At 32.2% G+C, this 14,380-nt stretch overlaps 2 protein-coding genes across 2 annotated transcripts; both read right to left on the bottom strand.

The window, feature by feature from the left end:
• Positions 1–381: 381 nt before the first annotated feature.
• On the bottom strand, positions 382–6,456 carry LOC25479950 (ent-kaurenoic acid oxidase 2). Its single transcript, XM_013587607.3, has 8 exons — positions 6,205–6,456; positions 5,409–5,733; positions 4,999–5,148; positions 4,355–4,606; positions 3,818–3,980; positions 1,771–1,877; positions 1,523–1,641; positions 382–864 (listed from the first exon to the last, which is right to left on the bottom strand). The coding sequence occupies exons 1-8, from the start codon at positions 6,429–6,431 to the stop codon at positions 774–776; spliced, it is 1,434 nt and encodes a 477-aa protein (XP_013443061.1). The 5' UTR covers positions 6,432–6,456; the 3' UTR covers positions 382–773.
• Positions 6,457–8,657: 2,201 nt separating this feature from the next.
• Positions 8,658–13,567, bottom strand: LOC25479949 (ent-kaurenoic acid oxidase 2). Its single transcript, XM_039831388.1, has 9 exons — positions 13,373–13,567; positions 12,363–12,687; positions 11,974–12,123; positions 11,562–11,813; positions 11,222–11,305; positions 11,059–11,137; positions 9,621–9,727; positions 9,181–9,299; positions 8,658–9,006 (listed from the first exon to the last, which is right to left on the bottom strand). Exons 1-9 carry the CDS (start codon positions 13,381–13,383, stop codon positions 8,916–8,918), a joined length of 1,218 nt encoding a protein of 405 aa, XP_039687322.1. The 5' UTR covers positions 13,384–13,567; the 3' UTR covers positions 8,658–8,915.
• Between the last annotated feature and the right edge of the window lie 813 nt (positions 13,568–14,380).

Below are 14,380 nucleotides of genomic sequence, written 5' to 3'. Positions count from 1 at the left end.
GATTTTGGATTTGAATTCTAAATTTTGAAGAAGATGAATATGAGGAACCACATGAATTGTTGATAAATTTGATGATCAAGGGTTGATGATGAAGGGTTTAGATGAAGATTTGGGTTGAAGTGATGAATATTTTGGCTGGGGTTGATGAAGATATGGGGTGATGATGATGAATATAAAGGTTTGAAAGTTTGAAGATGAAGATGAAGATGAATGTTTGAAGGATAAAGACGAGTAAAAGGAAAAAAAAATATTTGTTTTCTTTTAATTTTTACATAAATTTATTTAATAATACAAATGACATGTGTAAATAAAATAAAGATGAAATAATTAAAAATGTTGGTTTAGCGCGCTACATAAGCTCACTTACCTAGTCATATAACATCAAGAGTGAAAACAAAAGAATCTTCTAATGGCGAGGTGGAATATCCAAGTTTTATTTTTAAGGGGATAAATCAAAAGTCGCTCAAATGGCGGGGGGAAACATTATTTATCTCAATAATCTATCTATTGTTTGATGGATGGATTGAGTGGATTTTATACTTAATGGATCAGATGAATATGAACTTGATGGATCAAATTGTCACTCCTAATTTACACAGGAATCCAAATGTCTACGTTCATATTCATAGGAAAAAGGTTCAGAGCAATATCAGCAACTAACAAACGTCACGGTTTAAAGCTAGCATTTTCTTAGTCTACAATCTAAGAAATGGAAAACGGTTCAAATTGGCTTAGATGTAACTGAACACAATCCAATTTTCATGATTTTTTCTTCACAATCTGCTGAACTTGACCTCGACCCCATCAACCGGAGCAGGATGTGAAAGATAAACTATATCTGCGTTTGGATTAATAAGCTCCCACCTGCATTAAATTGATAAATATATATAATAAAAATTAGATAGTAGCTCAAAATTATGCCGAGATTATGTTTTAGAAAAAATTAGTTCGGTTTGGTTCAGTTTTCATCCCAAACCAAAACCCCCACCCTTAATTAAAAGGTTTAAATGTGTCATTGGTCCCTGCACTTTCATCAGATTTTGGCATTGATCCCTGCACTTTTTTTTGTTTGACATTGGTCCCTGCACTTTGTAAAAATATTGGTATTGGTCCCTCTGTTAATTTTTCTGTTAAAAAAAAATAATACAAAACCAACGGAGTGCCACGTGGCCCCATCATTTCACGCCATGTGGCACCAATATCAATAGTTTTACAAAGTGCATGGACCAATACCAATATTTTTACAAAGTCCAGAGACCAATACCAATAGTTTTGTGTTTTTTTTTTAACAGAAAGTTAATAGATGGACCAATACTAATATTTTTACAAAGTGCAGGGACCAATTCCAAACAAAAAAAAAGTGTAGTGACCAATGCCAAAATCTGATGAAAGTGCAAGGATTAAAGACATATTTAAACCTAATTAAAATAACAAAACCACAATGTAGTCATCCTACCTTGTTATCAGAGTTAAAAAACCAAAAACATGTTAGTATATACCAAATACTATGATAGAACATTACTTGTATCCTATGGACAAATGATGAAGTAGAAGTGCAAGTTGAATTCTCGCAAGCATGTTTCCAGGGCATAATCTCTGTCCAGCTCCAAAAACTTGGTATGTTCCAGACATTGCTGGCTCCTAAGAATTTTTATACTATAAAATTGGCACTTATTGTCTTGATAAAATAATTATCAATTTAGAAAATAAAAAAATTAACTTGAATAAAAATTATTGAAACCTAAATTAAGAAAGAGTTTTCATACGTACGTTCCATCTATCAGGGTTGAAATACATGGGATCCTTAAAATTCTCTGGGTCTGTATGAAGATAACGAAGCAAGACAATTACATTCCATCCCTTTGGTATCTTATAACCTACAAAAAAATAATATTGTGTTTTCATGATCACGAAATTAGTTGTAAACTCCATAGCTGTGAGAATATCTAATGTCGTCCACATATCAAGTTTATGTCATGCCAGATTTATTGACCAAACAATCATGTTAACACTTACTAAAAAAAATCATGTAAACACATTAGTGTAAAGAGATATATTCATTCTGACATGTCTGGAATATGATATATAGAAAAATATTCAACATAGATTTTACTTTGATATAAGCAGCGGCGGAGCTAGAATTATTATAAAATCTGGGCAAAAAAAATTACAACACGTTTATAGGAGTTTACATAAGAAATTGTAAGCAAATAATCAAAAAATCTAAAGAAACTGTCCAATTTATAGAGATTTATATAAAGAATTCAGAGGGATTTACATAAGAAATTGCAAAAAAATCGGCCGAAGCCCGGACAACTGCCTTAGGCTCGCCGGGCCTTAAAACCGCCCCTGGATATAAGTATGTTTGAATATTCCAGAATTCAAAATATAGGGATGTGAGGAATTATAGAAGGTTTTTCATTTTGCCTTCGTATTTCATAAAATAAGACGAAATTTGAGTTTTAATATTTTGACCACCAAAATATAGATAAGAGGGAAAAAAAATTATAGGGATTTATCATTTCTATTTTCAGTAGTTTTTTTTTTTTAATAGTAGCTTTTGAAAAATATGTTTTTTTAAGGGAAAAATATTATTTTTTTCTTTTTGTGGTTATTACTATTGCAGCTAATTATTTTTGTTTTTTTAACGAATTATTTTTGTTTTTAACGAAAATTAAATTTAGAATTATCATTAAAGTTTGTTTTTTTTTTTTTTTTACGGATTATCTTTATAGTTTTAGCAATTACTTGATACACAAACCATTAATTAAATATAAATGATATTGGAACACACAAATAAGTCACATGATCTTTTTGTCTTTTAAATTAAGGGTATTTTGGTAAAACATGTTGCCCATTTCTTCCACCTCTCTCACCGTATGTCCTTACCGGGATTGGTTATGGTGCATAAGGAAATCTTTATGCACCGTGCATAAATCCCAACATAATTGCTTCCTACACCCCAAAGTGAGCCAAAACCATTTTTGTTCAAAATGAAAGAAATCTGATGGTTGTGATGTGTTTATGCACGGTGCATAAGGAAATGGCTTATGCACCATAACTTTTGCCGTCCTTACCCTCTGTCCACCACACCATCCGACCTGTTCATCATCCTTGCCACCGCCATCTTTCACCATCCGCTCTCATCACACCCTCCGACCTCCGTCCATCCCTTCAACCTCCGACCATCATCCTACATGCTTCTCTATCGCGATGGACGTAGGGTGGTGGACGGGGTGGCTACAGCGTTGGAGAGAGAGAGAGAGAGAGAGAGAGAGAGAGAGAGAGAGAGAGAGAGAGAGAGAGAGAGAGAGAGAGAGAGAGAGAGAGAGAGAGAGAGAGAGAGAGAGAGAGAGAGAGAGAGAGAGAGAGAGAGAGAGGAGAGAGAGAGAGAGAGAGAGAGAGAGAGAGAGAGAGAGAGAGAGAGAGAGAGAGAGAGAGAGAGAGAGAGAGAGAGAGAGAGAGAGAGAGAGAGAGAGAGAGAGAGAGAGAGAGAGAGAGAGAGAGAGAGAGAGAGAGAGAGAGAGAGAGAGAGAGAGAGAGAGAGAGAGAGAGAGAGAGAGAGAGAGAGAGAGAGAGAGAGAGAGAGCATAATAAATATTTGGAGTTCAAATCTTAGACACTTAACTTATTCAGCTTTAAAAACTGAATTTCTATCTTACTAGATTACTTGACAGCAAAAAAAAAGGATAATATTAGAAGATTGAAATGAAGGTTTATAATGACAGAAAAAGAGATAATTATTTATTTTCTTGCAAAAGAAAAATAGAGACAAAATTCTGTAACTTTCTTAAGATCGGCAACCAATTCAATGTACCTTTATAATCGACTTCATTTGCAGCTTTCCTGAAAACAAAAGCCGCAACATTGGCCATTCTTATCACCTCATCAACGACCTTATTTGTGTATTTTAAATTCAAAACATCTTTAGCTGTAATTAAATCCCCTAAACTTCCCTTTGTGAAAGCGATGTTCTCTTCCTACAATTGCAAACAAAAAGGGGATAGTTGAATCAAACAAGTTGTTGTAGATGAGACGATGCAGAGCTTCAAGATTGGATACAATTTTATTGTTTTTATTTCTAATTTCCCGTTAATTCAAATTATTATTTTTTATTATAAGGTCGATGCAACAATTATACTCGTAGTGTTGTTCAAGTAATCTAGTGTATGGAGCTCGTACAATTTAAATATGAATAAGTAGAGTGTCTGAGATTCAAATATTGAACTCTGCGTATATTATGCATTGTCCTTATCAATTGAGTTGAGTTCACAGAAACGATTATTCTCGCAATGTTGTTGTAGAAGTGCAATTTAAAATCATGAATGGAATGTAAGACAAAGTTTTAGTATACCCTCAATTTTGTTAGCACAATTGGATACTTAGCAAGAAGGTAAATAGCCCAAGTTGATGCAAGGGAAGTAGGGATATATCCAGCAGCCACTAGAGAGACAATGTTGTCTACAACTTCTTTGTCACTCAATTTATCACCTTCACCATCTTCAATTTGCATCAACCCATCCATTAGATCACTTGTTTCAACCTTATTTTCAGCTTTTCTTTTCTCTAATTCCATCCAAAAGATGTCCTCCAACTTTCTTCTACACTGAAATTTTGAGTATACCGGTTAATTAATTATGGAAGTTCAATCACACTACTAAGAAAAATATAAATTAGTTAGAAATTTAAAGAAAGAAAACGTGAAATCTCTAATTTCGTCACTAAATTATGTGAGGAAATAATTGGAGAGTGATTTCATTTTTCCACCACTAGCTAGTTTAAGTTATTATATTTTTTTTTTCTTTAAGTATTCTAGTGGCTGGAACTCACATTCTAAATGCAGAGAAGTGGGGTGTCTGGAATTTGAACCCCAGTCCCTGCATATATTATGCAATGTTCCGATCAATTGAGTTAAGCTCACGGGAACAAATTACTATATTTTTAGCGGTGAATATTATAGAATCAAGAAATTAATTGAAGCAAACTTTGTCTTCTAACCTGAAGAGCATGGTGGTATGCAAAACCAGGAATGTTAAGTGGATAGGCTCTCACACCTGGAAGCAAGCCTTGATAGAGCTTATCCAAGGAATTTAGAAAAGGGCCTGGCTCCTTGCCCATAAATAATTTCCCAATGTTCTCAAATGACAGCTGCATATAATATTTAATAATTTAGATTCCTAAGTGCTTAATGAGAAATTCCACATAATATATCATTCCATGGTTGAGATAAAGTTTAAACTATATGAATTGATGATTTGATGAAATTAGAACAAAGGTATGATATTAAAATATGAGAGTTTGGGTCTAGGAAAGACAACAAGGAATCATCTTAGTTAGTTTTACGATTGTTACATGTATAACAAGCTAAGTACATAATTAGTTACGATGTAATCAAAGTAGTTAAATACCTTTTGGGTTTCAAACTTGGCTTTAATTTTACCTATTTGTGCCCAAGATTGAAGAGCATTGACTATGCGAGGTTGAACAAGAGTAGCAATGCGGCTTAGGGCATCAGGCCGATTGATGGCATTGGTGACAAAGTTTCGGGCCCGTGTATGGGCTTTCCCATGGACAGACCCCAATGAAGTTCGACCCATAAGTTCAACTGTGGGACATTCTTGTTTGAACTTATCGTCTGAAAATAGCACAAATTTATTAACAGTTGGAGTGTATACTATGATAGATGGTGCTCCAAAGAGGTGTGTCCTAAACATTCCTACCCCGTCGCCATATCTGTGTCATTGTTAACCAATAAACATGTGTCATGGCAACAATGAATATATAATAACAAATGTATTAAAATTGAAAATGTCTAGTGTTGTGAATCCAAACAAAACAAAGTAGAACAAATCACAACAGTAACCAAACTAAACGTCCAAGAAAATAAATATTCAACACATTCAAACCAAATACAAGAGATAAAGAGGGTAGGCATAATTTTTGGTTGAGTCCGAGACTGCTATGAACAATATACACATGTAAAGGCCAAAATGATTGTTTACCGTATATATTTCTAATGTCTAAATAACATTTCTCAAAACATAAAATTTATTGTCTCTTGTGAACATGATCCAGTTGGCAGGGACATGCAGTATTATATGCAGGGGTTGGAGTTCGAACCACTAGACACCTCACTTATTCACTTTAAAAAAAGGTGAATTCTAATCACTAAACTACTTAAAAAAAATAAAAATAAAAACTTACTTGCGTCGTTTAACATTAATGAAGTCATCTGGGCGTCTAACAATTTTGAAGTACCAAAGAAATCTAATTGTTTCTCCAATGAAAGGTAAACCCATATGACCAGGTGGCAACTTTGTAGCAGATTTTAAGCATTTGAATTTAAGAGGAATAACATACCAACACTCATTCCAGCACCACAACACAAACCCAATCATTAATCCCAACCACCCTATATAAATTGCATCCATTGAAAACTTTATCACTAGATCTAATTCTCACTATGTTAGCTAAATTTATATGTTATGGGTATCTTTAAATTTATAATAGTACTTGTGTTTTGTAGGTAAGATTCTTCATCGTTTATTCCTCCAACTTTCGGTTACTAGCAAACAAATGTTGGAACCAACAATGGAACAAATAAATATCATTATTGTATTTTTAATCTTTTTTTTTTTTTAAAAAAAGAATAAAATTAATGTTGGTTTAACTGCAATTTAAGCATTGTTTGGGAGTTTGGAAGGAAGGGCTTAGGGGGTGGGATGATAAAAGAATTTGTATACCTTTTGAATTAGGTTGATGAATGATGAGAGAAGATAACTAACTACCCTCATTCCGTCTAGCTTTAGGTTTTCACAATGTTGTTCATTATACTTAACCGTCTGATGGAATGACGTTTAAATAGCTAAACGGCTGAAGGTAGAGACCTCTCATTGGACTTAGCTAAATGGTTCAATCCATCACGGTCCATTTAGAAAGAATAGCTCAATCACACATATTCATCAACTAATTAGTGTTTAACACAATAGATCATAATTTATAATATAATATTAACTTATAATAATTGATTATTGTCAATCCATAATTGATTACCAATGCGCAATTCTTTCTTCTTATGTGGCACGATTACCAATGCATTCTATCCCATTATGCATCATAATTCTTCCCATCAAGAATTATAAGATTTGCAGGGAAGTTTATGTTCGTGTGTGTCGCTATTGATATCAGATGTTGGTGCAACTCACTTTTTCACCTCACAGATGTTGGTGTAATTAACTTTACACATTCATTCACACACTTGATATACCTGTTATCAGAGAAGAAGAACAAAAATTACATAAAATATGAAAGTTGTTTGAGAGAGAGATAGACATGAAAGCACTCTTGCAGAATTTCTCAATTGATCACTTCATTTGAAATTTTTAAAACGTAAGAGATCAACTTGAAAACTAAAATAAACATAAGAGATCAAACATGTAATTAAGCCTATAATTCATAGTTTTAAAACTCAGCTCGGTGATCGATTCGGTGAGGTTACTGGGTCACTGAGTCATTGGTCAAACCGCATCACTGAACTGGATTAAACCGATTGACTCGGTATTCAACTCGGCGTTTATAAATAATATTGTTTATTATTAAACTAGACTAAACCTTTTGTCAAAAAAAAAAAAAAACTAGACTAAACCTGATGAATCAATGTCTATTATTTTTAAAAACCTAAAAATGTCACAAATATTTATTTACATTTTAATAAAACAAAACACATAAAAGTCACCTTGCATATATTTTTTTAAGCAAAAATCCACCTTGCATATAGTAGTATGTTTTGATTAGATGCACATTTTATTTTATTTTTTCCAAATGAGATTCACATTATTTTAGAATTAATCCTATCCCAAAAAAAAAAATATAGTATAGAGTTAAAAAAATTAAAATAGCAGTAATTACTAATTGTACACGGCAGAGACTTCTATTACTTCTTGAATTTTTAAAGAATAGTCAATATGTTTGGTTACAATTCCAAGAAATACACACCATTGTAAACAATAATCTCTCCAACTAGTTTACATTAAAAAAAAAATCATCAAACACTTTCCCCATCTCTTTCTATCCTTTCCGCATGCGACCTTTCCCTTTCATATTCTACTTTTTTTTCTTCTTCTTCTTCTTCTTCTTCTACATCAATATGTATTATTATCATGTCAAAGATGCAATTAAAATAGTGAAAGCATAAACCACTTAAGATGAAGATGTTTTCAAGTATCAAAACGTTTCTCCGTCCATCGTTTTCTTCTGTTCTTCCGCTTCTTTTTCCCTTCAATCACTGACCCGGTCCGGTTCAAAAAACCGGCGAGTCACCAGTTTTTACCGGTTTTGGCCGGGTCATTCCGGTTCACGCCGGTTTAAAAGCATGGCCGATCCGTTACCTAGCTCGAACCACTTACCCCTCCGGTTCTTGGTCCAACCGGTTCGACCGGCCGGTCCGAGCCAGTTTTTAAAACTATGCTATAATTTATACATAAGTGGATGACAAACAAATTACACCTTGCGCCGCTAATTATTTTTGAATGAAAAAACTAAGTCTCTTAAATACAACATTAGTAGACCTATGAGACACCACATTGCAATAACAAAATAAATATTCTCATTTGTTTGACTTATTAAGACAAATTAAGAATGAAAAAATAATAGCATTTGTAAACAAATAATATTTGATTTTATGTTGGTATTTTAAATTGAAACACAAATTACACAAGTGATAATACATTAAGTGTAATAGGAATCCTAAGAGACACGCATGTAAGTCTCCATCTAGTAGATACTAGTCATAAGCAAAATATAACAAACATAAAGGTTTAAAATTAGCATTTTCATTGTTTACAATTCTACATGTAGTAAGAGAAAACAGTAACTTATAGGTAATGAGCACAGTCCATTTTTTCATGGTTTTTTCTTCACAATTTGCTGAACTTGACCTCAACCCCATCAACAGGAGCAGGATGTGAAAGATAAATTATATCTGCATTTGGATTAATAAGCTCCCACCTGCATTAAGTTCATATAAATAAATAAAAAAATTATACCCTACCTTAAAGTATCCTACATTGAGCAAAGAATACAGTGATATTTCAGAAATATATGATGGTCTAGTTATCCAAGTTTGTTAAAGTTAAAAACCATAAATGTTAATTATATCAAAATACTATGATCAAACATTACTTGTATCCTATGGACAAATGATGAAGTAGAAGTGCAAGTTGAATTCTTGCAAGTGTGTTTCCAGGGCATAGTCTTTGTCCACCGCCAAAAGGTTGGTATGTTCCAGGCTTTGCTGGTTCCTAAGAATTTATATATAAAATTGTCACTTAGTATATTTGTCTTGACAAAAAAAAATATAGGAAAAAATATTAACTAGCATATAAAACATTGAAACGTAATCAAATATGTCCACTCTAATGATTAATAAACTTTAGATAAAAACGAATCGTAAAAAAAATTGAGATCACATCCTAACTAAACATTAATCATTTGCTAGATTTTGTATATTTTTTTGTCAAACTCCGAATTATGAAAGTATTTTTCTTAATTGAAAATGGGTCGGAGATTTAAGACAAATTTTTTTATTGAAATCCAGGTTAAGGAAGAATCATGATACGTACATTCCATCTATCAGGATTGAAATTCATGGGATCCTTAAAATTCTTTGAATCTGTATGAAGATAACGAAGGAGGAGAATTACATTCCATCCCTTTGGTATCTTATAACCTACAAAAAATATTGTGGTTTTGTGATCGTCAGACATTAGTTTTATCATCAAATATCAGTTATAAAATCCACATACATACATATATATATATATATATATATATATATATATATATATATATATATATATATATAGACACACACTGCTACAGACCAGTAAAAATGACATTAATGATATACTCGCTATTAATCAACTCTTATATTTGGACATCTATAAATTTTATATTCTTATTTAAAATAGGAGTATTGTATTCTCTTTATCTCTATCTTCCAATAAAATCACTAATTGTGGGGTCCAACTATTGCCACGCCGCCAACATACATTTGACAAAATGAAAGGTTGCATGTGATGACAAGTAGCAAGGTGTATGGTGTACAAATAGTGTAGTGTATGAGTAACACGTGTTATGATGCATGTATTGCAAGAGATACATGGTGTGGTGCATGTGTTGCAACTGACACTTGGTGTTTTGCATGAAAGGAAAATAACAAGTGTCTTCATGCATGTGAGGCAACTTTGGCTTGCTCAAAAGATAAAAGTGATCCGCATAGCTAGAGTTTTTTTGTGAGAAAATAGTGAGCCAATTTGTGAGAGTGTTCCTTACAAATTGAGAGATAAATTGTAGTGAGATCCACCTAAGGGTGGAGTAGTTGTATTCTCGTTATCATTAGAGTGGAAGTTTAAGAGGCCCAAGGGTCCCGTAGTTTTTCCTTACTCACATTGAAAAGGTTTTCCACCCTAAAATTTTGTTGTGTTATTTTACGTTTTCGCTAAAGTGTCTATTTTGAGTTCACGAAGGAGGGAGATTATGGAGGTCTATCACATCTATCATATTCGTCTCTTTCTTTTTCTCACATTGTGTTATTGGGGTGCTTGGATGTTCACCACACATTTTCCAATACGAATTGGCTCTTCTACATATTAGTGCATTATCCACTATCATAAATGTAAAGTGGAATATATTGAATTGGAAATGATAAAAGTAATATTAATTAGAGTTATAAAAGGAAAAAAGTAATTAATATTTAATTAAAAAGTGAAATGGTTTAGTTATTTTGAAACACTTTTTTTTGCAAATTGTTCAGTTATTATGGGACGGAGGGAGTACAATATAGATAGATATTTGGTATAAAAAAAAGGGTTAATAGACCAAACAAAAACCAATATTATTTTTTTTTTCAATAAATTTTCTAAAAATTTTACAGGAAAAAAAATCATAAATGACCTATATTACAGAGGATAAAGACTTATTAACCTTAAAAAAATCATTTGACAAAAAAAAGAATGGGACAAGGGAGTAGTAAATTTCTCAAAAACTGCAACCATGTACCTTTATAATCAACTTCAGTGTCAACTTTTCTGAAAGCACAAGCTGCAATATTGGCCATTCTTATCACTTCTTCAACGACCTGTGTTCAAATTAATTTAATAACCTATATAAATATGTATATTTGTGTTTATATTTATACAAAAAACCTTAACCAATGAAAGACCTTGTTTGTGTATTTTAAATTCGAAACATCTTTAGGTGTAATAAAATCCTCAGGACTTCCCTTTCTGAAAGCCATGTTCTCTTCCTGCAATTGTTAACATAAAGTTAAACTTAACAACCTGTGTAAGACCGATTTAAAGGTAAGACTGCTAAAGTTCTCGTTTTAGGTCTATCAATAAAAAAATTATTTTTATTGGATTTTATAAACGAAACAAGGTTTCATATGCAGATAAGAAATGTCTCATATATTAAAATTTGTTTTGGACCTTATTTACTATTAAAAATTATTGGACCGACACTTAGACAAATACAAATTATCAACGAAAAATTATATATATTACCCTAAGCTTTTTTAGCACAATTGGATACTTAGCAAGAAGGTATATAGCCCAAGTAGATGCAAGGGAAGTTGATATATATCCAGCAGCTACTAGAGAGACAATGTTGTCTACAACTTCTTTGTCACTCAATTTGTCACCATCATCATCTTCAATTTGCATCAACCCATCCATTAGATCAATTGTTTCCACCTTATCTTTATTCTTTCTGTTATCTAATTCCATCCCGAAAAAGTCATCAAGCTTTCTTCTACACTGAAATTTTAAGTACATGTGTTATAATTATAATAAGGTCATGCTAACGGGTGCCCCTGAAACACCAGTTAAAGAAACAAAAAATAATATTTTCATAGATTCAAGGAGTTAATTGAAGCAAAACTTGTTGATAATTAATGGAATGGGAGTTTAATCGAACCTGAAGAGCATGGTGGTATGCAAAACCAGGAATGTTAATTGGATAGGCTCTCACTCCTAGAAGCAAGTCTTGATAGAGTTTATCCAAGGAATTTAGAAAAGGGCCTGGCTCTTTGCTAAAGAATAATTTCCCAATGTTCTCAAATGTCATCTACATTTAATATTTCATAAATCATAATGGTTTAGTTTATTAGTTTAAGCTCCATGAGTGCTTAATGAAAAATTCCACATGAATATATACTGTCATGGTTGTGATGAAATTTAAAGTATGCTTCCTTAGTTTCATCTGAACCAAATTTGAAGACGACAAATAATTGAACCATTAAACTAAAAACAAAAAATAATTTATTTATAACGATAAAAAATTTGTTTAACTCTACAAATAAATACCTTTTGAGTTTCAAACCGAGCTTTGATTTTACCCATTTGTGCCCAAGATTGAAGAGCAGCAACCATACGAGGTTGAACAAGAGTAGCAATTCGGTTTAGGGCCTCGGGTCGATTGATGGCATTGGTGACAAAGTTGCGGACCCGCATATGGGCTTTTCCATGGACAGCCACTATTGAATTTCGGCCCATAAGTTCAATGGTAGGCCATTCTGCTTTGAATTTGTCCTCGGAATGTAGCACAAATTTGTGAATTGTTGGAGTGTATACAATAATGGATGGTGTCCCAAAAAGGTGTGTTCTAAACATACCTACTTCATCACCATATCTGATTCATTGTTAATCAACAATCATGTATCATTATGACAATGATTATGAAGTTAAGTTGACAATATTGAAAAATCAATTTGAAACTAGGTGAATAATATCATAGATGCATTTGATACTATATTCAAACATGTATAATTTGAATAACGCTTTGCAATTTTATTTTTTTGAAGCAGTTGGGTGCAGATGGAGACCCTATGCAAGACCCTAGATATATTAAAATAAAAAGAGAATACAAACTATTGTGGGACATTAACAAAACCCATTCAAGCCACAAAATCAACCCAAATGGGTATAGATAATGTCCAAATGCAAAAGTGGGTTAAAAGAAACAAATGCAAACGCACACACAACACAAACGCTATCCATCAAGTCCGTGTACGAGCTCGGAATCAAATAGAAAAAAATTGTTATGTGAGCCTTCACATTTCAAAATGGCGAATGAATCAACCGCCAACGCGGTTAGATTCACGTTCCACAACCCCCTACGACTATCACGGCAGGCATCACATGCCTTGTAATTGTCTAAACAATTTTAATATATTGATATTGTGAACACTAGGTCAATACAAGCCTACAATTTTACGAACCAACTTAAATGTTACTCTAATAATGATATTGATGAATCCTTAGAAATATTTTATTTTAATTTTTAACCACTCCATACAAATAATTTTTAAATTTACCTCGTCATCATTTCTCGTTATATGTGTAAGTCTTGGAAGAAGAAAAAAAATGATCGTAGTATCTAGAATTTAGGTTGCAGATAACTCAAGTCTAAAAATTAATTATTCTACTCATAATTCAAACTCAAATTATTCTAAATGATTCGTCTTAACTGGGTTTCATTAATCAATTGAGTGCAATCATTTGCCTCAATTGTGAGAGAATATGATAAAACAACTTTATTTTTCTACTTGTGTTATTCGTTTTGTTTTTCTACATAAAAATAAGTTAAATAAGAATCCTACTAATTAAAACTAATATATTCAAAAAGAAGAAACTAAACCATTATAATACTTGACTATGGTAACATCATTAAATAAATTTTACCTATAAAATTAATTACTATTATTTAAATTGAGATATGTTAAGATTGATGCCTTATGCATTTGTAAAATATTATATGAAAATAATAAACATTTTATTATTTACTATTGTTAAAATTATATAAAAAAAAGACACAAATAATTAATCAATTCATTAAATAAATATCAATCAATGGTTGGATAGATTATTCAAGAAAATGGTTGTTCCTATATATCTTGATCATTCTTATTTTTTATTATAAGATGGCCTTTGAGAAGTGTCTAAAATTAACTTACTTGTGTCTCTTGGCATTAATGAAGTCATCTGGTCGTCTAACAATTTTGAAATACCAAAGAAAACTAATCATTTCTCCAATAAAAGGGAGACCCATATGACCAGGTGGTAACTTTGTAGCAGATTTTGAGCATTTGAACTTGAGAGGAATAATATACCAATATTCATTCCACCACCACAACACAAACCCAATCACTAAACCTAACCACCCAAAATAAATTGCATCCATTGTAAACTTCGTCACTAGATCTATGTAACTCTTACTTTGTTGCTGTATTTACATGCATGTCGTATGGGTATATTTATATTAGTTTACTCCTTTCAATTTGTTGGTATGATTCTTAATCGTTTATTCCTTCATTTCTAGTTAC

This window comes from Medicago truncatula, chromosome 3 (genome assembly GCF_003473485.1).
Source record: "Medicago truncatula cultivar Jemalong A17 chromosome 3, MtrunA17r5.0-ANR, whole genome shotgun sequence".
Taxonomy (NCBI): Eukaryota; Viridiplantae; Streptophyta; class Magnoliopsida; order Fabales; family Fabaceae; genus Medicago; species Medicago truncatula.
Note: the sequence above shows the minus strand (reverse complement) of the source record. Positions and strands in the feature narration are given on the sequence as shown.

What these genes read in the sequence shown, in the direction of transcription:
- LOC25479950 (XM_013587607.3), bottom strand. Translation starts at nt 6,431, where the DNA reads ATGGATGCAATTTATATAGGGTGGTTGGGATTAATGATTGGGTTTGTG. An exon ending in TTGTGCTAACAAAATTGAGG is followed by an intron (nt 3,981 to 4,354) that starts GTATACTAAAAC and finishes TTGCAATTGTAG; the next exon opens with GAAGAGAACATCGCTTTCAC. An exon ending in AAATGAAGTCGATTATAAAG is followed by an intron (nt 1,878 to 3,817) that starts GTACATTGAATT and finishes ATTTTTTTGTAG; the next exon opens with GTTATAAGATACCAAAGGGA.
- LOC25479949 (XM_039831388.1), bottom strand. An exon ending in CATACCACCATGCTCTTCAG is followed by an intron (nt 11,814 to 11,973) that starts GTTCGATTAAAC and finishes TTAAAATTTCAG; the next exon opens with TGTAGAAGAAAGCTTGATGA. An exon ending in TTGTGCTAAAAAAGCTTAGG is followed by an intron (nt 11,306 to 11,561) that starts GTAATATATATA and finishes TAACAATTGCAG; the next exon opens with GAAGAGAACATGGCTTTCAG.